Here is a 25456-nt window from a genome sequence, read left to right on the forward strand (position 1 = left end):
TTAGGTAACTGAAATATTTATTAACACAATGAAACAATATCTATAATCTATATATAACATTCTGATTTCAGCTACTAGTGCTGTATCCATCCAGATAAATCCCTTCAGTTAGCTTTAATCAACCATGAGCTGCAATGATTGAAAGCATGCGTTTTAGGATACATTAATATAAATATTTCAGCCATGTCCTAAGCCTTACCAACTGAAAGGAATCCCATACAACTGAGAAGGTGCAACACTGTATTCCCCAGACGGACCTGTACAATATCATCATCATGATACCTTTAGGAACCAATTATCTTATTCTGGAAGCATTTAGCCAAAAGACAGTTAGGCCCACATTTACCACCATTCATGTCAATAATCCCAAAACTACTCTGAAGTGCACTGTTGGATGTCTACTCCAAGATGCAAAGGAAATGCTAAATAAGCTTTTCTTCCACCCACGATGCTACATAATAAGCACAACTATGTGCTATAACATGTTTGATCAGCTCCACAGTGGATGCTATGACATAGCAATCCAGGAATCCACAGGAACTTTGGCTTCCCATGGACAAGCAGCAGGCTATTGCATGCTGCTCAATCATTTCTTCTTACAGAAAAAGCAGCTTTGTTTTATAGTTTATTGTCTTGCATGAACTCAAGATGTAGATGCAACTCTGGTGTATTTCTTTTTCTATTAACTAGAAACAGAAGTAGACATTACAACATAAACCAAAAGAAAAAGAAGCAATCAAGCAGAGTGCAAGAATATTTTGCTTGTATATAATAAGCCAGTTTTTTGTTTTGATTGTTGAAATATTGTGCTGTAAAACTTCAATTTGTATATGAGATACCAGGATCATATGTGATTCGTGCAATATATGTTGCCAATGCTAAACCTCCAATTGCAGATAATTTCAATAGCAGTGCACATTACATGGTGAGGGATTGATCTGAATGACAATGATGGATACTTATCAGGGACTATATCAGAGGTATGTTGCAAAATATTAATGCTCAGTGCTTTGTATGACACCAGTAAGAAAGCCTCCAATAGCAACAGTTTAGCTTCTAAATATGCTATGTATGAAATTATACACCTCAACATTATAACATTTAGTTTTCAAAATTAAAGGAAAACCTTTTATTTATTCATTCTGAATTTTAGTAGTTCATGTGGTGCTTTGGAAGAACCCATGAGTAGAAAAAGGTGTCCCAGACCAAGTCCTATAGTTACTGTTTCTATTTCTGAGTTTTTTCTTATAGAAATGCTATCTAGTTTTAGAAACTTCTTGAATTAATCAGTTATGCTATTGATTACATATTGCCTGTAACTGGGGAAACAGAAATAGATACAATGGTAATGAAATCTGAAAATCAAACTTTAAGTATGTCAACCAAAAATCTACAAATGTAAAAGAAAAACTGCAATTGAGCACTCATTAATTAAAATCTTTGTGAATAGTGCATTATAATTTAAAATAGTTTTGAATAAATACGAATATAACATTTAACCCATATCAAATACACTGAACCTTATTCTTAATGTAATGGGAGTTTAACCTGTTTGTAGAGCTATCAGAAGAACCTCATATATTGCTAAAATTATACTGCTTTGAGACATCTAAGTATGTGACAAAAGAAAGACAAAACGAAATTTACCACACCATTTTATTACAAAATCACTGCCAAATTCATATTGATATTTAAAAGCAAAAATAGTAATTTTCTACATCAACTTTTGATTGACTTGTACTATCAAAATATGGATTTAAAATTGGAAGAAAATATGGAAGTGTTTACATAGTATAAATCAATTTTAGAATCCTTCATGTTACTTGACCTATATTTTAAAAATATCAAGAATGAAAAAATATATCAACAGCACCAAAATCAGACTTATCTCATTCCTCAGGTCTAAGATTTGTACGAAAAGTTAAATATTTTCCTATGTTCACTATATTATGTGAATTGCCTTTGGGCCAATTGCACAGTACTATTTATTTATTTATTAGTGACATTTATATCCCGCCCTTCTCACCCCGAAGGGGACTCAGGGCAGATTACAAGTATATATACATACAGTGTTCCCTCACTTATCGCTGGCCTTAGGTTCCAGGACCACCCGCAATAAGTGAAAATCCACGAAGTAGGGACACTATATTTATTTTAGTAGTTATACACTATTTTAGTAGTTATACACTATTTTAAGTCTTTATCAACCAATCACCTCCTTCTCCTCCCGTTGCCGCTTGGACGCCTTTTCTCTCCCTTCGGCTTCTCCTTCCTCCCATCCTTAGGCTGTAAATTGTAATGTTTTATGATTTATAATAGTCTTTTAGAGTTTATTGAAAAACCACGAAAACAGTGAATCCGTGAAAAGTGAACTGTGAAGTAGTGAGGGAACACTGTACAATATATTATCGGTACATACTACTGATCACTTTGACACATTTCCACTAACAGTGAACAAAACACTACCAAGATTTTTCTCTAGGAATTAAGGGGTTTTTCAAGACACAATTTTGAAAAATGCTCCTTTTCCTAGCACTTCAAGTAAACTTCAGTTTACAACAGCTATTTGAACCAACAAATGAGGAAACGAATGAGAAAATACAGAGGCATTTAAAAACGTGAATAGAAAAAGAAGCCCTCAGTTAAGTAAATATATTGAGCTCATCAGACTTAACTACTTGTCAACTTGAATTATCTCATCATTGCTGTATATATCTATCACCAGGGTTCTTCCTACTTCCTCTGCAGCACCATTTCCATGATTAAATGTGTCAAAAGACTCAGTGTACTTTGAAAGCATTTTCAAACTCTTAACCATGTTACAAGCAAAAATGTTGTTCTTCGCAATGCCATTTGGCTGACTACTATTGGGTAGAAACTGTTTGACAAGAGAGAACTTTGGATTTCATCCTGCAAGACAGCATTTAATGCCACTAGTTCAAGGCATTTTGAAATGAGAATTTCCTCAATGAATATTGAGGAAGTGGATACTCGAGAACCTCTGCCATTTTCCCTGCTTTGTCCCATTTTGAAAGCAACTATAGTCAACTGGTTCTCTGATTATTTGTATGATTATTTGTATGCTGATTCTCTAAGTATATATATACGCTAATATGGCAAGTGTTGCTGCAGAAAACACCAAATATATCCACAGTTGTCTGTGTTTATTTTCAATTTCCAATGCTTTTCTTGTTTAAAGTATCAGTTCTTTAAAACAATCATAATTTTACAAAATACAGAGTTTTTACTTATGCTCATTAACAATACACAATATATTATTATAGTGTAAATGATAAAATATAAAAAAAAATCCTTGCTTTTTTATTTTTTTTTATTTTGTGTAGTTCCTTTCCCCACAGAAGACCTGAGAACAGCAATTTGCCCCTTGGTTATCTGAACATATATTATGTTCTTTATATATCTTCTTCAACGATGTACTATCCAATTATTATTCTGATCCAAAGCAGACATGGTCAGCTTTGGGCCTGAAACTACACAGCATAACCGTGGGCTAAGACTATTCTGCACTTTAAGATGACAAGAAAAAGTGAAAGTGTACCATACAACATATCAAAGTAGCTATAAACAAGCACCTCGACCTATCTACCTGTCAGCAACATGCAACTACGAATAAATGTGTCATCTTTTTATTTCTAGATAACATGTTTGCAGTTAAAATTTGAAGGATGAATTGGAATAAAAAGTGGCACAACTCATAAAAACAACTTTTATTCCAAGAATTTTTACAAAACTTAATGGAAAATTTTGAATAATGCTGCAAAGAGTAAATAAAATAACTATGAAAAATCTATTTTGCAACAATTGAAACATTTTAATACTCATTCAATTACACAGTATAAAGATTTGTGTTAAGGCAATTTTCAGCTTTAGAGAGTAAGTCCTATGTACACTGTAAATGAAGTATACAAAACCAAGAAGCCATCCTCTCATGAAAGAAGCAAGCATGGACTGTATGGAACTGTTTATTTGATAAAAATAATTGTAGCTTTTATCCCCCCCCCCCATCGCCCCAATTCTTAGGTAGCAAAAACCAGGATACATGAGCTTAGGTACCACAGGGTGAATAAGATACTCTTCTTGCTTCAATATATACATTCTTCTCTATCATTTTCACTCAACAGGTTTCAAGGAGACATGTATAAAATAATTAAATCTTTTAAGTAATTCATAACTATGTGTTAAGTCAAAGAGTAGAATTTTGCATGCTGAAATTTTGATGAGTGCTACTGTTAAACCAATAGAGATATAGATAAGTAAAAAGATATATACATACATAATCTACCTCTGCATGCATTTAGTCTCCTCTCAAAATTTCCACCCATCTCCCATTCCTCAAAATAATGATGAGTGAAAGCAGTGTCTTTCTACTGCTTAAACATTCCTATAATGCCATGTCTATTTATTTAGTCATTCTCCTGTTGGCCAAAATACTTTTATAAAGTAAAAAAAAGCAAAGCACAAGTACTACTTTTAAAAATAATTTATCTGTGTTCAACACTTATCTGCTATAAATTTGGTCAAACTGAAAATGCAAGAATCTCCCTGAATGATCAGATCAAGGGTGACAGGGCTCTTCCACACAGGCCATATATCCCAGGATATGATCCCAGGCTTTCTGTTTATCCCAGATTAATTGGCAGTGTGGACTCATATAATCCAGTTCAAAGCAGAAAACCTGGGATCAGATCGGGAGATATAGGGTCTGCATGACAGGGTCCTTAGCCTTTCCTATTGTTTTCTGATTCTGAAGAAACTGCACTTAGTAGCATTCAGCCTCTGATCATGACCAGAGAAGCCAGAATGACCCCCTCCCAGCTGTCCTTCTGGCAGAAGACTAAAACCTTTTTATTCAGACAGGCTTTTAAAGATTGAGGTGATTAGGATCTAGTCAGTGGGTGCTGTGTTTATAACTTTGAATATGTTTTGACAGATTTTAACTGTGAATTTTTAGTAATGTCTGTGTTTACATCTGTTTCAATTTTTGCATATTAGTATATTTTAAATTGTATACTAATGCTTTTATGTCTTGCCACTTTTAATCTCCTTTGGGAGAGATAAAGAGGGATATATATATATATATATATATATTATAATGGAGGCAAGTATAGTAATTGATAGCCTTATTTTCCCTGAACATGTCTAATTCCCATTTTAAATCACCTAAACTGGTGGTCGTGAACCTATCTTGCCATGTGAAAAGGTTTGTCAGGGAAGGGGTGTGTGTGTCCATGAAGGGCCCTTCCACACAGCCATATAATCCAGAATATCAAGGCAGAAAATCCCACAATATTTGCTTTGAACTGGGTTATCTGAGTCCACACTGCCATATATCCCCGTTCAAAGTAGAAAATGTGGGATTTTATTCAGCTGTGTGGAAGGGGCCAAAGAAGACCATTAAAAAAAATCCTGAATTTCCCACAAGATTCTTTCTGCAAGGAAAAAAAAATACCCCAATCTGTTTCCTCCAAACATTCCTACCATAACTCTATAACAGGGGTCCTCAAACTTTTAAAGCAAAGGGCCGGTCCACAATCCTTCAGACTGTTGAGGGGCCGAATTATCATTTGGGGGGAAAAAACCAAACAAATTCCTATGCACACTGCACATATCTTATTTGTAGTGCAAAACAACAACAATAACAATGAAAGACCAATACAATATTTAAAAATGAAAATAATTTTAACCAACATAAACCTATCAGGATTTCAATAGGAAGTGTGGACCTGCTTCTGGCCAATGAGATAGTCAGGTTAATTAGGATTGTTGTTGTTGTGTGTCTTCAAGTCATTTCAGACTTTGGGCGAGCCTAAGTCCAAAATTATTTATTTATTCATTTACTACATTTATTTACTACATTTATATCCCACCCTTCTCACCCTGAAGGGAACTCAGAGCAGCTGTATGTACATACAATATATTATATTATTAGCATAGCACAATATTAGTATTATACATTACTATATTGAACTATACCACTGTACTGTAATATTATATGTAATATATAACATATAATTAATATTATTATATGGTATTATTATTAATATTATATTGTATAAAATGATAATATTATTATTAATATCATATGTATATACAATATATTATATTATTAAAACTGATATAAAAATATTATATTATAAATGATGGCAGGGGCCAGGTAAATGACCTTGGAGGGCCGCATCCGGCCCCTGGGCCTTAGTTTGGGGACCCCTGCTCTATAACAACCTTCAGCTTGCTTTTTTCTAATCTAAGTAATCACTAATACTGCCATCTCCCCCCCTTTTCCACACCCTTTCCAGCTCTATGAATTTTCCTTGGAAAATCACAAGAAAAAAATATTAGCAGACTCAAAATAGCAGCATAAATCAGGGGTTCTCAAACTGTGATCTGCAGAGCCCTTGGGGCTCCACAGGTGATATTGAGAGGCCCTGCAACCCCTTGCTCCCCTTGCTGCTTCCCACCTCCTCTTTCTTCCTCCTGAGAAATGCAGGGAAATTAAAGTTTTGAGCTGCTGGAAACAAACCCTTACTCCCTCACCTCCCTCTCTGCCCAGACTCCTCCCACTGCTCAGGGGGTGCTTTGTGTTTTTCTGGTGCAGCAGAAGGAGGTTGGACGTCATGGCCTCAGGAGTTTCTATTATTACGTATTATTATTATTATTATTATTATTATTATTATTATTATTATTATTATTACAAAGACTGGATGGCTATCTGTTGGGGGTGCTTTGATTGTGTTTTTCCTCCATGGCAGACAGGGGTTGAACTGCATGGCTCCTGAGATTTGTGCTATTACTACTACTACTACTACTACTACTAGAATCATAGAGTTGGAAGAGACCTCGTGGGCCATCCAGTCCAACCCCCTGCCAAGAAGCACCCCCAACAGATGGCCATCCAGCCTCTGCTTAAAAGCCTCCAAAAAAGGAGCCTCTACCACACTCTGGGGCAGAGAATTCCACTACCGAACAGCTCTCCCAGTTAGGAAGTTCTTCCTAATGTTCAGGTGGAATTTTCTTTCCTGAAGTTTGAAGTCATTGTTCCACATCCTAGTCTCCAGAGCAGCAAAAACCAACTTGCTTCCTCCTACAAAGGCTGGTTAGCCATCTATTGGGGTTGCTTTGATTGTGCTTTTCCTGCATGACAGAAGAGGGTTGGACTGGATGGCCCTGGGGTCTGCCACTGAATAACTTGTAAGTATATGTTGGTTAAAACTATTATTCATTTTAAATATATTGTTCTTTTTTTTCCTTTTTTTTTGGACTGTATGAATTAGCTCACACAAACACTCTCTATTCATCTGCCACTGCCCTGGCTCATGCTTGATATACACATTATATATAATATATAATACTAGCTGTGCCCGGCCACGCGTTGCTGTGGCGTATGGGAATTCTTTGTTAGGTAGGTAGAATAACAGTGAATAGCTTTGTAGCCTGAAAGCCTGTCCATTTTCTTATGTGAATCCTTGTTTGGTGAGGTGGAATAGAAAGGAATAGGCATGCTGCTTGGAAGGTTAGGTAGTTGCCTTTTAGGGGAATGTCTTTTTGGGGTGGTAGAATTGTAATGAATAGCCTCGGTGGTTCAAAGCCTGGGTGCTTACTACCTAAGGGAAATCTTTGAGTGAGCTGATCCTGGGCAGCCATGCTGTCCCGAAAAATACTTTGAGTTCTGCACGCATGCGTATATTGCCTGTTGTGGGTTTTGGCCTTTTTTTGGTGTTGTGATTGTGTTTTTTGTGTGATTGTGTTATATCTTACTGGAGGCATGGATGATGGATTGTGTTGCCAATTTTAGAGTTTGGGGGGTGTTGGGTTTTGTTGTTTTGTGAGTCGCCGTGATGCCAAAAGCCTTTTATATATATAGATAATACATAAATCTTTTTTAGAGCTTCATAAGAAACGTTCTCTTCAAAAAGGGCTCCGCAGCAGAAAAGGGTTAAGAACCACTGGTACAGATTATTTATTCCTCTCCAGTTGACACCACTGCAGAATACCTATAGTGCATATTCCTCTTTATTTCAGCTATGGTAATATATAATTTTCTCATTGTTTTTAAACTGCTGAAGTTATGCAGGTATGACTTAAGGTGTATCTACACTGTCGAAGTAATGCAGTTTGATACAACTTCAATTATAATGACTTGATGCTATGGAATCACAGGGTTGTAAAGCAGAGCCCTGCTTATCCAAGCTCTGCTTATCCGAGGCTCTAGATTATCCGAGGCAGTCGGCTCGGCTGTTGCTCCAGCACAGCAGGCCTCTTCCTCGGAGCGTCTGGCCTGCACCGCCGCGTCTCACCCCTCCCAGCACACACAGCGACCTTTTTCCGCTCACTGGGAAGGGCGCAGGGCCCTCTGCATGTTGCTGCAACTCTGTCGGCTTCTTCACTTGCCCCGGAAGGGCGCGGGAGCCTTCTCTATGTTGTTGCCTAGCAACACTCAATCAGCTGCTCCGCTCTCCATGACCTCAACAGGGAGGGGCGAGAGCCCTGCTGTGCTTAGAGATTTTTTAAAATCTTCACAGGACTGAACCTTTTACTTCCAAAAATGTTGTAAGTTCATTTTATGCAATTCTATCTTTATTTGTAGTAAATTTTTAGCAGTCAATGTTTTGGTGCTAAATTCATAAATACAGTCATTACTATGTAACATTATCATTTATTGAACTGTTTTCTGTAGATTTGTTATAAAACAATGTTTTGTTGCTAAATTAATAAATATAGTAATTACTTCATAACGTTACCATGTATTGAACTGCTTTTTCTGTCAATTTGTTGCAAAACATGATGTTTTGGTGCTTAATTTGTAAAATCATAAAGAAATTTTACATTTAATAGGCTTTTCCTTAATCCCTCCTTATTATCCAACATATTCACTTATCCAACATTCTGACGGCCTGTTTATGTTGGATAAGTGAGACGCTACTGTAGTTTCACAAAACCTTTAGCCTTCTCTGCCAAAGAGTGCTGGTGCTTCACCAAACTACAAATCCCAAGATTCCATAGAACTGAAAAGCGGCTTTTAAAGTGGCATTAATTCCATGGTGTAGATCCATCATAAGATTAATATTTCTTTTGGTGGACAGTTTGATGAAACTGTCAGTGGACCAGAACCATTAGGTGTTCTTGAATATAACAAGTACCCAGAATTGTTTAGGCAGAAGACAAAATGAATAGAAATAAATTATGTCCAGAATCACTCCTACTTGGCTTCTCCTACCAAGCAATAGAATGCAAGAAGCATGAATCCTTACGTCTAATTTGTTTATTGTTACACAAGCCAGAGAGGCATCCCAAGATTAAACTATGGACACATCAGACTATCAAGTGTTCAGTTTAGAAATAAAAACCAAGTATCTGAAATAGAGGTCAGTAATCTTCATTGATAAAAGAATTCATCAACATGGCATCCCACATTGCTTTGAAAACTACTAATTCTCCCTCTACGTGTGGTGGAAGCCCCTTCTTTAGAAGTTTTTAAACAGAGGCTGGATGGCCATCTGGCAGGGATACTTTGTGCTTTTCCTGAATGACAGGGGGTTGGACTAGATGGTCCATGTCATTTCTTCTAACTCTATTATATGATTCTGGTTCATGATCTGGGATCCTCAAACGTTTTAAGCAATTCATGGTCCCTCAGACTTTTTTTTGGGGGGGGGGGGGGGGGCAGACCATAGTTTGAAAAAACATGAACAAATTCCTATGCACACTGCACATATCTTATAGTACAAAAAAACAATGAAAGCACAATTATTGCTATTATTACTATTATGTTTATTTATATCCCACTTTTTCTCTCCACAAAGGAGACTCGAAGTGAGAAATTTATACATATAATAAAAGTGAAAATGTTTATGTGGCATGGGTGTCCGCTTACACAGACAGCCTCTGGCCTCCACAAACAGCTTTCACCTGCAATCTAAGAGCACTCTAAACACCACGAACGATAGACCTGGAACTAACTTGGCACAAAGACCCAACACAGTCAACTTTGCATACTGGTGGGCTTTGGGGGGTGACTGACCTTGAAATATGGGAGTTATAGTTCACCTGTATTCAGAGAACACTGAACCCAGTAGGTGATGGATCTAGACCAAACGTGGCAGACACACTCAACATTGCCAATTGTGAATACTGGCAGAGTTTGGGGAGGATTGATCCAAATTTTTTGGGAACTGTGGTTCACCCACATCCTTATGCATTTTCAGGAAAGGCTGAGGTTTTTTTTTTACTAAGAAATAGTGTAACATGGTATTACCTAACACCCAAAAACAAACAAGGCCTATTTCAAATAATCCGGGCACTGCCAGGAACCCAAGCTAGTATTTAAAATAAATAACAATTTTAACCAACAAACTTACCAGTATTCCAATGGGAAGTGCAGGCCTGCTTTAGCTGATGAAATAGTCAAGTTAATTAGGATTGTTGTTGTTGTGTGCCTTCAAATCGTCTCAGACTTAGGGCAATGCTAAGTCTAAAGTTTAGGGTTGGGTAAATGACCTGGGGGGGGGGGGGGGCACACAGCCTACAGGGCTTAGTTTCGGGACCCCTGTTCTAGATGCACTACCTCCAAGGGTTCTATCTTATCTTTAAAAAGAGTGGGAAATCAAACTCAGGGAATAGGAAACTGAGGTTTGAAGAAAAGTGGCAAAAGGATTAAAGCCTTCACTCTTCCTTTAAAAGGGGGTGTGGAAAATGTGGTCTTACAGATACTGTTAGGCTATAAGAAACTTGTATGTATCTATCATTCTTTATAATGATTCTATATTCAAAAATATTCAAAGTGCATAGTTTATACGGTTTCCCCCACAAGAATGTAGGCCCATCTGAAAATATTTTAAATGTAGCAGATGGAGTGGTCCATAGTTATAGTCCAGGAGTGGTTTTTTTCCCCCCACAGGTCAGAAATCAATATACTTCCTAGAATGTAATGTCTGCACTACATGCAAGTAACAGCATACACATTTTTTCCTCACAGAGTTAATCTCAGTGTAAGAAGCATTATAGATCGAGGCCTTATGGAGTCCAGAAATCTCTTGGAATCTTGTTTTTATCGTGTCAGAAGCAAACTGAGACAAGTCGCTTCTGGTGTGAGGGAATCAGCCATCTACAAAGACATTGCCCAGAGGACGCCTGGATATGTTAACATCCTGCTGGGTGGCTTCTCTCATGTCCCCGCATGGGAAGCTAGAGCTGATAGATGGGAGAATTCAAACCTTCAACCTTCAGGTCAACAGTTCAGCAGGCGCAAAGGTTTAAACCATTGCGCCACGGCTCCTATTTGGAATCCTATAATACATAGACACTATATTAATATCACAACTCATCTTTAATGCCACTTGATTAATTCTAATTTAGGTACTAAAAAGGTATGGATACAAAGTAGTTCCTCCATGAATGAGGATGTATATCCCTTGTCCGAAATGGTTGGGACAAGACATGTTTTGGATTTTGGAAACCTGTACTGTATTTGCACACACATACATCTTGGTGATGGAATGTAAGTCTAAGCATAACATCCATTTATCTTTCAGGTTTGTGTTATACACATAGTGTGAAGGTCATTTTATGCAATACTTTTTAATAATTTTGTCTATGAAATAACATTTCTGTATATTGAAACATCAGAAAGCAAATACAGTAGTCTCGCTTATCCAAGTTTCTGGATTATCCAAGCCATTTTTGTAGTCAGTGTTTTCAATATATCGTGATATTTTGGTGCTAAATTCGTAAATACAGTAATTACAACGTAACATTACTGCACATTGAATTGCTTTTTCTGTCAAATTTGTTGTAAAACATGATGTTTTAGTGCTGAATTTGTAAAATCATAACCTAATTTGATGTTTAATAGGCTTTTCCTTAATCCCTCCTTATTATCCAAGATGTTCACTTATCCAAGCTTCTGCCGGCCCGTTTAGCTTGGATGAGTGAGACTCTACTGTATCTCACTATCTCAGCTACCCATGTGGAAAATGTTGGATTTCAGAGGGTTTCCCCCCAAAAAAATTACTGATAAAGGATGCTCACGCTGTACTGTAAAATGGTAGCAGGGGAGGGCAAATTTAGTTCCAGAAAAATGGGTCTGCTTCGCCCGTCCAAATAATACGATACTAAATCACACATATGGGGGGGAAACAGTGTCAATACACATGATATGCATTTTTGGAAATAGTGATTATTCAAAATGAGCATGGTATTTTTCAATAAAAGTCTTCCGAAGAGAGAGGTAGCACATAGACACTTTATTCTGTTAATTCAGAAGTGGGAAGACTTTAGCTTTGCAAGGTCTACTTCGCCCTGAGATTCACCAGGGAGAATATTTGAGAAAAGCTACTTCAAATTAAGGTTAGAATTAATATTTTTCTTGGGTATTTGTTCTGAGCAGCAGAACTAAACAAAGTTTACAGTTTTTCTGTTAAGAATTTCATACCTGGTTATCTCAAGCTTTTTTTTCACTTTTAGTAGTGCAATTTCAGAGCTGGGCCGTATTTTTATTAAATTATTTGAAGCTAGGTATCCTTGGTGATTGACTGCAAATTGTCTGAAGACCTATCAGTAGATACAGGCTTAACATAAATTCACTCATGTTCTATTTAACATGCATATGGAAACCGTGGATAAAAGCCGTTGGACGCATTCACATATCAGTAAAAAAGGCCTAAAACATAACAAAATGCTATTTTTCCGAACAAAGCGGTACTTTAAATTAAAGCCTTGCTAAAAATTCTAAAAATTTAGGGTTTGAGCCATTTAAACATACACCTACATGTCTGCCAAAACACACCTTTTGCTCCGGTGACTAACAGTACTATCCTGTGCATGCTTATTCAGATGAAAGTGACACTATATCATGAAGCTTATCTCTAATAAATGTGCTCATGATTGCAGTATTAATTGGGAATACAAAATCCATTAACATTACAATATTATCTCCAAAATATAGAAATACATTTTCCCCTCTCTGGACTTCTAATCTTGTACAATTGAAACACAACTCTCTCAAAAGAATCTTTATATCAAAAAAAATGTATCAAAGTTTCCCTATCAGCATCTCCCTTCAAAGATTTTACATATTCTAAACACCTCCCTTGTTGTATATTATGTGGCATGGCATGCTGAAAGAAGGGTTCTATGATATGAGCATGGAATTGTTTCTGATCACACAAGAGCTCCGGAGACTATAGGGAGTACGTAAAATAGCAGGCCGTAAGAAGGATAGTGAAGTGGGAAAATCAGATGCAGTGTAGTTACACACGAGATCAGATATGTTGGCATGGCAATATGATTGTTGAGTTGGCTATGTGACTTGATCTTTTAAAAAAACATAATTGTAATTAAATGTTAGAGAATTAACACTGAACTGGGATAATTTAGCAAAATTAATCAAGAGGTAAATCAGAGGATATTCATCATTAACCTCATACTTCAGATCAACAGGGAGCATTTTAAAAACCTGAATTTTCAAATAGGAAGTGCTTTATTTAAAGGCACAGGAGTCCTGAAGCAAAGTAACAGTACTTTGCACAAATATATTTGACAATTGATTGTTAAAATCACATCACAGACAAACATGGTAAGTTTTTTTAAAGGATGATATCCAGTGATGTCCCTCCACTTACAGAAGGTTCTCCAAACTTTGACCAGAAACCAAGAGGCTTGAAAATTCCCCTTTCCCTCATAGTATTCTAAGCCCACAAATTTACTTCAGAAGACTGGAACACTGTAGAAAATGCACAAAATGCATCAAGTTGCACAAAAAAGGAAGACAGTACAAAAATTATAACCCTTCATGTCAAAAAAGTCATGAAATTTGGTAATAGATCCTCTCTATCTTGTCTCCTGATTTTGAGAATGTAGGTATCTTAAACTGGAAGGGAGTTATGTGTGCCATACTGTATAGTTCAATGTAATTAACAACTAGAAAACACCAATTTTAAGAAGGAACATCATATGAGCTGCTATTTTTAGAAAAAAATCAAATTTTGCTGATTAATGTTTTAACAAGCACTCAGAACAAAATGTGACATGCGAGTAGCTAGTGACGTGTAGGAAAATCTGAAGTGTGGTGACATCACATCATTTCATTTGGCAGAAGCTGAGAGATATAAAAGTACTGCTTTGGGCAGTGACCATGTATATTGTCCCATAATAGGTTTGAGCTTGGGGTTTGCTAAGCAAGATAACTGTATTGACTGATGGGTTAAATTTTTAAATGGCAATAAAATCAATGAAAGTGATTAGATCACTTTCAGTAATTAGTTGGATCCATTACAGTCTGTGCTTACAAAACACCTGTCTTTGTGTGTTATTATGGTTTTTCCCCATTTATTGCGTCTCTGAACAAAATTCTGTTTTTCAAACATGTTATAAAGAGAAGGAATATAAGAGGGGGCACAGGTTGATTTCATCATCAGTTATAACATGTTTCAGTTTTAAGAAAAACCATAATTTGTGTTCCATCCATCAGTAAGCGACACACTTATATAAGAGTAAAGGCATTGGGTAAATTCTGTAACCTGGATTCATTATTTTGATTACTATTTTTGCCTTAATTACAAATGAAATGCAGACCATAATCAATTTAAAATACTGAATTTGCATGCTTCAACAAGCCTTTTCATCTTCTGGATTTGTGCCTCTAACAAAGTAGATGACACATCTTTAAAAATTTGCTGGCTTACTGCCGCCTAATGTTTATAGATATTAGATATTTTAGAAGGGAGATATGTTTACACAGACTAGTTTTGTAGAATATGAGATGTATGATCCATGTGAACTCAGCAGAAAGTTTTTAAAATCAATGATAATGTAGACAACATTTTATTAAGAAATATAGGTTTACCACTTAGTACAACTAGCAAACTAGCAGACAAGTGAACATAATATAAAAATACAAATTATTAACACATGCCAGTGAAAGTGCTTTATTTCTGCAAGTAAATAACCTTACTAGAGTGATTCCACCCCTTATCGGGTGTTGCCCATTTCCCAAAATAATCATGATTTTTTTTTCCAGGAATTTCCGGCCTGAAGAATACTGTGGGAAATAAGATTACCAATAACTAATTGGAATACAATAGGGGGGGGGGGTGTAAATCACATACAAGAGACTAAAAATGATACTGTAATATAACAACCTGATGAAGAATCAGACAGACGAGACTTCCAATATATTGAACACATTCTAAAGTTTTATTATTGATAAAAAATGTCATAGGAATAGTTATTCCTGCAAATTGGGATAACATTTGAAAGTAAATTGTAGAAGACTAAACACATAATATCAAGAAATTGCAATGACATGAAATAACAATGACTTCATATTTAATTTCATTCACATTTTTTACTATAATCCATTTTGTACCTTATGTCCAGATAATGCACAGTATCAGTTTGTGTATCAACTATGAAGAAATGGAATCCTATATAATTCCACGTAGGGCCTAAATGCACCAGCTCCCGTCTGATTTTGGAAGCTAAACAGAATCAGCATGGGGGGCCATATAGGCTACATTTCACAACGAGGAACTGGTAAAACCATTTCTAAGTATTTCTTGCCTAAGCAAACCCTATGTAACTCATAGGGTGGCCATAAGATAGGGAAATTGAAAGCACATGCACCTAACTGAAACACAGAAAAACAAAACAGAGGAATGAAAGCAAACTTACTTCCCCATAGGCAAATATTTTCAAATTTCTGAAATTTGGAATTATTTAAATATGCATGGTCATTAAAGCCAGAGTAAAATGCAGCCGAAATACTACAAAATATACCAAAATAAAGCAACTTTAAATTCTATTTTCTCAAACGCAGTATTTTAAAAAGACCATATTCAAATCAGAAACCAGATTAAATTAAAGGTGTAAAAAGGTGTAAAGCATAGACAGCATATATTTTAAGAAATTTACAAACTTGTAGCAGAAAAAGAAAGGGGGAAGGAAAACAAAACCTATAGCAGTGTCCACGGGACACATTATAACATACAGAAATAGAATTAACATACTATGCATGTCGGCATCTCTAACAAGTTATTACTCCATATATATATATATATATATATATATATATATATATATGTATGTATGTATGTATATATATATATATTCATATTCTGCAGTGATGGATTTGCATGCATATTTCAAAGGCAATCCTACAGATGTCAATGCAATATTTTAATATACATAAATGCTTAAAATAACATCCCAAGAGCAGAATCGCATCATATATTAACTGCAAATTTGTATGTCTGAATTAACATTTTATAACTATTTCCCCATTCCTCCAACACTTGTCTCCATGCCACAAGTAGTACTAAGTACAAAAGAACAGCTATTTTCGAACTGTTTTTAAAACCTTCAGCTGGAGCATGAGAATAGCTCTACAAATTTCTAGCATGTACTGCCGTTTATGCTATGACACTGCAGCCTCTGAGGGTCAGATTAATTAAGATCAACAGCAGCTGCAGTGCAACGTGAGAAGCACACTGCCACAATTCCCACCAGTCTAGCCCAATTACCTGCAGCATTCCAGTACTGGACAACTGACAACCTTCATGTCTACCAAGTCATTCATTCCCAGTGGACTACTGATAAATGTTAAACACAAACTAACCTCTTTCTGAAAAGGGCTGCAACATCAACTACACCTGCCGCAAATTGCAATGAATCCCAGAAATCTTTTCTCAATCAGATCTCAATACATGTTCTATGGCTTTAAATGAAAGCTATGAGCAAAATATGGAACTGACATGGCAATGAGGAAAATGCCCTAATTTTGATCCCAACCTTTATGAAGTCACTCGTGCAATTTCCTTTCACATTTCAAGCATGCTAAACAAAAAAGTAGAAGATGCAATCCAATGTAATCTTACCTCAAAATAAACTTCATGAAACTCAGCAAGAATTGTTTCCCAAAAAAGTGTGGGATTTTGATATGAGTATTTTTTTTAAAAAAAAAAGTTTGATTTAAGCAATTTAATTTGCAAAATTACCGGTACTCATCACTTAATAAAAAAGAGAGCAAGTCTGATTGTATGAATGTTACTAAAGGGTTATCTAGAACTTCCTCAATTTAAAGAGAGTTACCACTTGTTTAACTTTGTAACAAGAACACTACTATCTTGACAAAGAGCATTTCAGTTTTTACTAATGAGAAATCTTCTCCAGTTCAGAGTTTCTCTTCACTAAAAAGCTCTAGATACCCTTCAACAAATGATTACTGATTTCAGTTGTGTATTAACAGATCGACAACACAGTAAACAATTCTATATTCAAAAAGCATATAAATTAAGTCAGTTAATGTGAAAATTCCAAACAATGACGTACATTCCTTTCACAATGTTGTTACACACCAAAATAAACTTGCACTGATGGTTCTTCGAAAATCTAGCATGTTATGAATATTCATGAGTAACCATTGCAAAACTGGGAGGTAACTTGAAGTCTATGATCAGTAATACTCTAATTTAAAATATATTCCTGGGGAAATTCCTTCCATGTGTTTGACTGTGTGTAAATGTGAAGAGTTAAGCATCTTTGAAGTAACATGGTGGAATAGGTCATTCTCAGAATATGATGATCACCATATTTTGGCAGATAAAGATATTTTCTCATCTGGATTGATCAGGTGGAAACAAAACTAGCATGTATACTACACTGACGGATGGATTAGGTGAGTCTATTTCTTAACAGTACATTTTTATTCATTCTACAATTCTATACACTTTGTGGAGAGTAAGGTTTCCTAAACTTACATTCATTAACATATTTGGCTATTAGCACTTTGAGCTAAATTCAGTTCTTAGTCAAAAACTGAGTAGACCTATTTAATCAAAGGGACTTACATAAATCCTTTCTTAACAGATCCCATTCATTTCATGAAGCTAGCATTGGATTTAATCCTAAATACATGACAGGTTTGTATGTAAGAGAGATTTTTTTAAAGAACATATTCATTTCAATTTAGAGCAAGTAGAACATGCCCTTTTTAAAGCTTCCTTCAACAATTGCAAAATCAATCACCAAAGCAACAAGGGACAAAAACCACAAAAACATTAACATTCTCAACAGCAATTACACATATTTAATGGAAATACTGTAGTGTTTTCTCAAGTAAAAAAATACTACATTACAAAGAAGTCATGCCAAAAAAAAACCCCAAAACCCCTACGCATCATTCAGAATTTATACTCGTTTATATTTTCATCTGAAAAATTTAACATTTATTCTTTTTCATGACAATAAAAATTAAAAACATCAACTATTGAAGTATGACTTCAATCAGCTGATATTCAAAGATAGACATTAAGAGGAACTATATTTTGCTCCCAAAAACCATAATTCTGCCTAATAAATATTTAGCGAAACTATGCTATACAAAAACGTGCAGTAAAGTTTCCATAATTTAAGGGACATTCTGGAAGAAAAACATTATTTTTTCTAGAACATGCATGCACCATTGAAGCTAAAAATGTAATGGAGTGGGGAGATCACTGCTTTAACACAAAATGATGTCTTAACTTGAACACATCTCCAAGCATTTAAGATTCCCAGGTTTTTCACACTTGTACCACTTGTATCACTTCATTCACGTTTATGGATTTAATATTTTTGTTTCTTTGTTTAAACAAGAGACATAAAAATATTTTACATTAGTAGAAAAGCCATAATGAACATTTTTAAAGAAAAAAATAGCTTTCAACTATTGTTCATTAAGAGATTCTAGAATTGTATTGCTTTTTGTTATTGATATTATTGTTTTCATGTTAAGGAATTCAGAAAAATATTATCATAGAAATAGCCATATAGATCTTGTATGACTTGAGCCAGGAGAAAACACACACACTTTATACTCATTTACATAAATAGTTAATCCATTGTAATCCATAACTAGAAATACTTGTTCATAGACTAATTTTCAAAAAATATTAAAACTAGACAAACACAGAATGCAAAATGAAGCCAATAATTAAAACACAGCAAACAAGAATTCATCAGCCCATTTGCGATAATCTTTTTTTTCAAAAAACAGTATTACTGGTCATTGAAGATCAAAATTCTAAAAGCCATTTCTTTCTTTCCTTAACCAATTTTATATGCAAGCTTTGTGTCAACAGTACGGTACCTACATTTAAAAAATCTATGTATCTAAATAATTATATTCATTTGACCAATTTTATTTAAACTGTGGGTAAAGTGTTTTGAAAACCAAATTACGTTTTTAAACATTTGCTAATAATCTGATTAATTTGATTAAAACAGCACCAGTGTTTTTTCTCAGAAACAATTCAGTAATATAATTCATATAACTACTTAAAATATTTTTGTTTTCTCTTATCACATTTGGAAAGCTACATTCACTCTTCTCAAGATAATAACGAAGTTCACTTGGATTACATAGTTCACTACATAATGCAGTCTGCTTTGATATGACAAAAGAAGTTTTGTTTCAGCAGATGCCACTATAGTACTTTAAGTAACTACTAGCCACGTACAGAATAATTATCTATATTGAAGTGTTACACTGTTCTATGTAAATTTTAATTGAAATTTTACATCCTCAGTATATATATCCATTCTAGTTTAAAACTAGGATAAACTCAGTATAGTTCATCATAAGACTTAAGAAAGAATATGGGTTGGAAGAAACCCAAATGCAGCAGCTTGCAGAATGCAACGAGCTCAAAAGATTTCTCAGATGGATGGTGAAATCTAAACAGTACTAATTAGCATTACTAAACCGAAATACCTCTTTATGCCTTAGCAGGTAGTAAAGGAGCTTATGTCCAAATCATTTATTCACTAAAAATGGATAGTTTGGCTCCAAATATTAAATAGGTCTTGCGATACCCAAACAAGGCATTAGCCTACACCTGTTACAGTCAGACTGTACAAGCAACCTCTCAATCTGGCTTTTGAGAGGAAACCTGTTTACGTCACACAGGAACACAATGTTGTAAGCTGGTCATCAAGCCTTTTCTATTTTGCTTTAAATCTCAAGGAAAAGATACATTTGCTCATTTTTAATAACAACATCTAACACTGATTTAAACTAGCAATGGAGAGGATTTCTGTCAATGTTGCAAACAAAAAATAATATTGCTTTGCAGTCAGCTAATTCTATAATGGCCTAGTGGATTCCCTGTAATTAGAATTAATTAATTTGCATTGATTCTATAAATAGAATTTGCATTTAAAAAAAACATAAGTACCAATTCTAACCTCTCATTGGACTCCTATGGTTAATACAACACATTTACTTTATAGTCATCTGTTCTCTCTACATTCAATTTGGTAGTATAGCTATAATCCTAAACTGTCATTATTTTTACAATCACAGTTTTTTCTATCTCAATATGTATTAAATGCACACACTTATATACTACTTATATTTTAATAAAATATGCAAACTATATGACCAGCTGTTCAAGAATTATTACACGATAGACACTATAAAACTAAACAATTGTACTACTAGTGTGAATATGGAATTTCATAAACTGCATCCCAAACAGAATGCTACCTGTTAATACCTTGAACAACTGCTCTGTGCCTCTGTATCACAAAAGGATGCCAATGTTTGAATTCAAAAACAACTCTCCACTTTGGAATAGGAGATCACAAAAAACAAGTGGAGGGAGGAGGATAAGTCTCTTGTTTAAACCCATGGCAGCCTTATACTCTTTTTCAAGATTTAGTCATCTCTAAATTTGATCAACAAATGCAAGCTGTTCCTTTGCACTACAATAAAAAGAAAAAAAAACAGGCAATCTCAGTAGAAAGTCACCACTACTTGAATTACAAAATCAACACACTGTCAGAACAGTAATGTTTCCACTATCACTGTCAATATAAGGGAATAGCCATTATCATTTATAACAGGCAATCAACACACTAATTTAGAAAAGTTTAGGAACATTAGGTATATTTTAAAAAAATCATAAAACTACATAAAATTCCACTATTTTCAAAATACCTATGACAGAACTCGATGTTTCTTATTTATGCACAAGAGAATACTCAAGACCACACATTCCTTTTTTCCAAACTACGTAGTGCATATTCATTCACAATAACCTTTTGTTACTCATCACAACTGTGAAAAACAAAATAAATAAAACATCTAAAGGGCTGAACTTGCTCTTTTTACCTCACGCTAAGACTAGTGAACAAAGAAAGCAATGAAGCAGAAGGAAGGTATATAATGGATTTCAGGTAAATGGCCTATTCTTCAAGGAGCATCCTAAAGATTATTTTATTTATACACTTTAATTGTCATAATGATGTCTGAAAACCTAAGCAAAACCTTTTCAATGCTTGCTATCAAAACCAATTGTTTAAAACATTTTCCGGTGTAGCAAAACATCCAGGAGACATATTCATTATTATCTGACTTTTTCCACAATCCATGTCAAATAGTAAACCATTTTTAAAAATATCCAAGACCAGCCTATTTGTTCAGAATTACATTTAAGACTACATTTTACAACTTAAGAATGAGAATGATTGTAGTGTAAGGATAATGCTATTATCAATTACACAGGTAGACTAATGCTGTTTGATTATACAAAATGTACATGCATTACCTTAGAGATACGACAAATAAGCTTCTACATCTTGCGCCTACCTGGGTAAAAGTCTTTGGATTTAGAAAGCTTGATGGTAGCCCCAGTCTCTTTCTGCAACTGAACAATTGTTTGTCCTCCCTTCCCAATTATAGATCCAGCCGCATAACTAGGTATGAGGACCTTTAGAAAATATTGGCCGTCCTCTGAAAAAAAAATTAGATGTGGAAGGTTAATTCGCTACCTGAAATCAGATTTGCAATTATAACTTGTCGTTTTAATACATAGGTATTATAGCCACCCACATATGTAACCAGTTGTACTACCTTCCATATCTATTTCATATCCAACAATATCTGTTCTGAATAAATGAAGAATCAAATGAATTGTTCTTATTTTGGTGCTGTGGGAAACAATGACCCAGTTCAAATAATAGTTCTTAATGTAAAAAACAGCAGTTCCAGTTTTACTGCTATTTAACAGAACACATGACTCTTTCAAACTAAAGATAAAACAGATTTCACAAATATTTGGCCAGGAATTATAACTTTTCATAAAAATGGTGAAAGTAAAAGCTATTTGCTCTACATCAGCAATTCACCACTGCCTTTTATTATTCACAAAAATTCAAAAATCCCTCTGCTAAATCATCCAAAATTTATGATTGTATGCAAAGTTATCAGTATGAAAGCACAACACAATGTGGAAATGATAATTTGCCTAAGTAATCCTGATGTATTTCTTTAGCACTTCTTAGGTAGTAATGATCTCTTAAGCTCATTAATTAAAGGACATTAAGAAGAATTCTTCCGCTGTTAAAAAAAAGTTACAGACATGTATACACTTTAAAAGATGAAAGTTCAGTGTCATGATGTCCAAAATCTGAGCAAAAAAGAAAAAAAGAGAAAAAGACCCATAACAGGGGTGGGTAAATACGAGTGAAGCAAGAATTTATTTACAGTTGAACCTGTGCCCCTTTACAGGTCTAAAGATACCCAACCCAGGGAGCATCAGAAAACCCTATGAACTCATGGAACAAAAACACACATCCTAAAGCCTACTTTATTCAAAACATACAAGACAAAATGCATATTATAGAAGTTTGATAAAGGATTAGGCTCTGAGCAAGCTTGATTTCCTTCTGAGAGTGAAATACAGGTGAGCCCCTCCCCACAGACACAGACATTATACAAATAGTTAAAATACATCAGGTATCTAGCTCTGCTCTTTGCTAACGTTTGATGAAATAAATTCACCTCTGCCTCGGTGCATTGTTATGAAGGCTCCAGTGCAAATGAATAGAGGAGATGCTGGTCCCGTTATAACTCATCTCATCCAGGAAGAGCACGATGTTAACTAACAAGTCACCGCACCAAGACAGGCAACTCCCGCCCTCCCTCCGCAAACCTCTCTCTGACACACACACAACACGCGCGCGCACACAGCCCCTCGCCGGCGTGACCCAGCCCCAGGAAGCACAAATCTGTGCAACATTTCTCTCTGAAACAGAAAGTGGGTGCACGAAGGAAACCGGCGCCCAACCTCCTTTCCTTTCCCACCTGGAGATTCTCCCCAAACCATACTGGAATAACAATACTAAATGGCGGTAGGAAGGGAGTGAAAGTGCTCCTTGGCTGCCGCCATTGAGCCCTTTATAGTTTCTCCAATTGTTTCCAAAAAAAAGGAGGGGGGGATAGATAGCTCAGCTTTGGTCTTGTGCAGCACTGAGAGTCAAGGCTGAAAGGCACATGCATACATGAACACACACCACTCCTCTCCCACTTCCCTAATCCCTTTACAGTTTTCTCCAATTGTTTCCCTAAAAAGAAAAAAAGGAGACGGGGGAGATAGAGGCGAGCTCAGCTCTGGGGCTTGTGCAGCAGTGAGAGTCAAGGCTGAAATGCACATGCACAAACGAGCACACACCAATCACTCCTCTTCCACCTCTCTGATCCCTTTATAGTTTCTCCAACTATTTCCCTATAAGAAAAGGAAGAAAAAAAACGCTTGCAAAAGGGGATGGGGCACAGCATAGGAGAGCTCAACTCTGGGCTTGTGCAGCAGAGAGGGTCAAGGCTGAAACGCAGAGACAGGCACAGGAGAGAGACACACACACACCCCACTCCTCTTTCCTATCCACCTTTTTCACAGCTTAGGACAATTTATAGGCAATTAATTCTTTTTTTTAAAAAAAAAAGGCAGTTGCTAGAAGATGCTTGAAAAGCGGCGCCATTTTGATGAATGATGATAACATTATAATAGAGGAAAAAATTAGGAAAATGTGTGGGGGTTTTTTTTCAGGTGAAAGGGGAGAGGGTGGTGTAAGGAAGGGAAGGAGGGCGAGGTGAAGCGAGGCAAAGGAGGCAGGTAGGGAAAGGGGAAGGTGGGTGGGGAATTTGGGAGTGGGAGGAGGAGGAAGGAAGGAGGAAGAAGAGGAAGGAAAGGAGGAAGGAAGGGGTGGAGGAGGGTGTGTGTGCAAGGAAGGCAAGGAATACCCACCGCCGGTGTTGGTCCTTTTGGTGCTGCCAGCTTCGGGGGGCGCTTCGAGGGGTCTTTTCCGAGAGTCCGGCGGGTCCAAGTCTATGGGCACCCCGGTGTGGGTCCCGTTCTGCTGGATGGGAGCTGCCGCCATCATGTTTGCCGCCTCTGCCTTCTGCTTCTCGGGAGGAGAAAGTGGCTCCCTTCCTTCCTTCCTCTCCCTTCGGGGTGAAGAAGGGGGAGAGAAGAGGAGAAGGGGGCCTCGTCCCGCTCGCTTCCTTTCCCCTTCCCTCCTCGGATAATACAAAAATATATATGTCTCTCAAGCCTCCGAAAGGATGCTTTACGGATGAGGGGGGTGGGTAAGTGGGTAGGTAGGTAGGTAGGTGGGGGAGAATCAGAGGGATCGGGGGGGGAACCGGGGGTTGAAGGGGTGAAAGGGTTGGAGGGGGGGATCCTAGGAAGAGGGCTTGTTTACCCGGAAAGGGGGAGGGAAAGGAAGGAAGGAAGTGTCAGAAAAGGAGGAAAAGGAAAAGGGGGGACTGGGAGAGCAGCTGCAGTGCAGTGCCAGCAAGAAGCTGAGGTAAAAAAATAAGGGTAAGGGGGGGAAAAGATTAAAAGATGGGGGGGAAAGAGGGGGTGGGACAGGAGGGGGTGAAGAGAGAAAATGAGGGGAGGAAGAGAGGTAAGGGAGGAAGAGGAGGGGGAGAAAGTGAGGAAGGAAGGAAGGAGGAGGGAGGGAGGGAAGGAAAGAGAGACCGAAAGGGAGGAGGGAGAGGGAGGCGTTGTGGAGAGAGAGCACTAAGCGAGGGAGGGAGACAGCCAGAGAGAGGAGAAGGCTGAGGGAATGTGGCTCTGTCTGTGTGGCCCCTTCAGTCTGTCTTATTTTCTTCAGCCTGTCTTATATTTTTGCCTCCCTTCCCTTCTAGAGGATCTTTTCTCTCTCTTAGTAGTGGAGGCGAAGGAAAGCGTTGGATGAGAAAGAAAAGGAGGGCTGGTGGTGGTGGTGGTGCTGCCGCTTTGCCGCTCTCATTCTCCCTCGTTTAACGAGGCGGCTGGCTCTTGTCTGTGGCGCGCGCGCTCCGCCAGGAGTTGCTGGCTGCTCGCGGAGCCGCTTCGTTCGCTCGCTCGCTCGCTCGCGCGCGCTCTCTCTCTCTCTTTCGCTCGCGCTCTTCCCCCTCCCCTTCCTTCCCCTCTCTCTCTCGGCGCGCGCGCATACACACACAGACAACTCTAAAGGAGGCTCGTGGCTTCGGTTGTAAAAAAAAAAAAAAAGAGTTGTGGAAAGGGGGGGGGGGGTTTGAACGAAGCAACGGTTTGGCGCGTCCCTTTTCCCTGCCTCACCCACTGACACCCTCAGAACCCAAACAGTGGAGGCTGCCGAGGGGGAGGGGGTA

At 36.9% G+C, this 25456-nt stretch overlaps 1 protein-coding gene across 5 annotated transcripts in view; it reads right to left on the reverse strand.

The window, feature by feature from the left end:
- nova1 (NOVA alternative splicing regulator 1) overlaps positions 1 to 25083 on the reverse strand; it is a 172040-nt gene extending 146957 nt beyond the window's left edge. Inside the window, exons 1-2 of one of the 5 annotated variants that reach the window (XM_062968224.1) lie at positions 24081 to 24669; positions 21644 to 21787 (exon numbers count right to left, since the gene is read on the reverse strand). In XM_062968224.1, the coding sequence (XP_062824294.1) occupies positions 21644 to 21787; positions 24081 to 24216 (280 nt within the window). In that variant the 5' untranslated portion in view covers positions 24217 to 24669. Of the gene's footprint in view, positions 1 to 21643; positions 21788 to 22837; positions 23929 to 24080 lie in introns of those variants that run through there. The other 4 variants (XM_062968225.1, XM_062968226.1, XM_062968227.1 and 1 more) reach the window with 4 other exon arrangements.
- Between the last annotated feature and the right edge of the window lie 373 nt (positions 25084 to 25456).

Source organism: Anolis carolinensis, chromosome 1 (assembly GCF_035594765.1).
Source record: "Anolis carolinensis isolate JA03-04 chromosome 1, rAnoCar3.1.pri, whole genome shotgun sequence".
NCBI classification, from domain to species: Eukaryota; Metazoa; Chordata; class Lepidosauria; order Squamata; family Dactyloidae; genus Anolis; species Anolis carolinensis.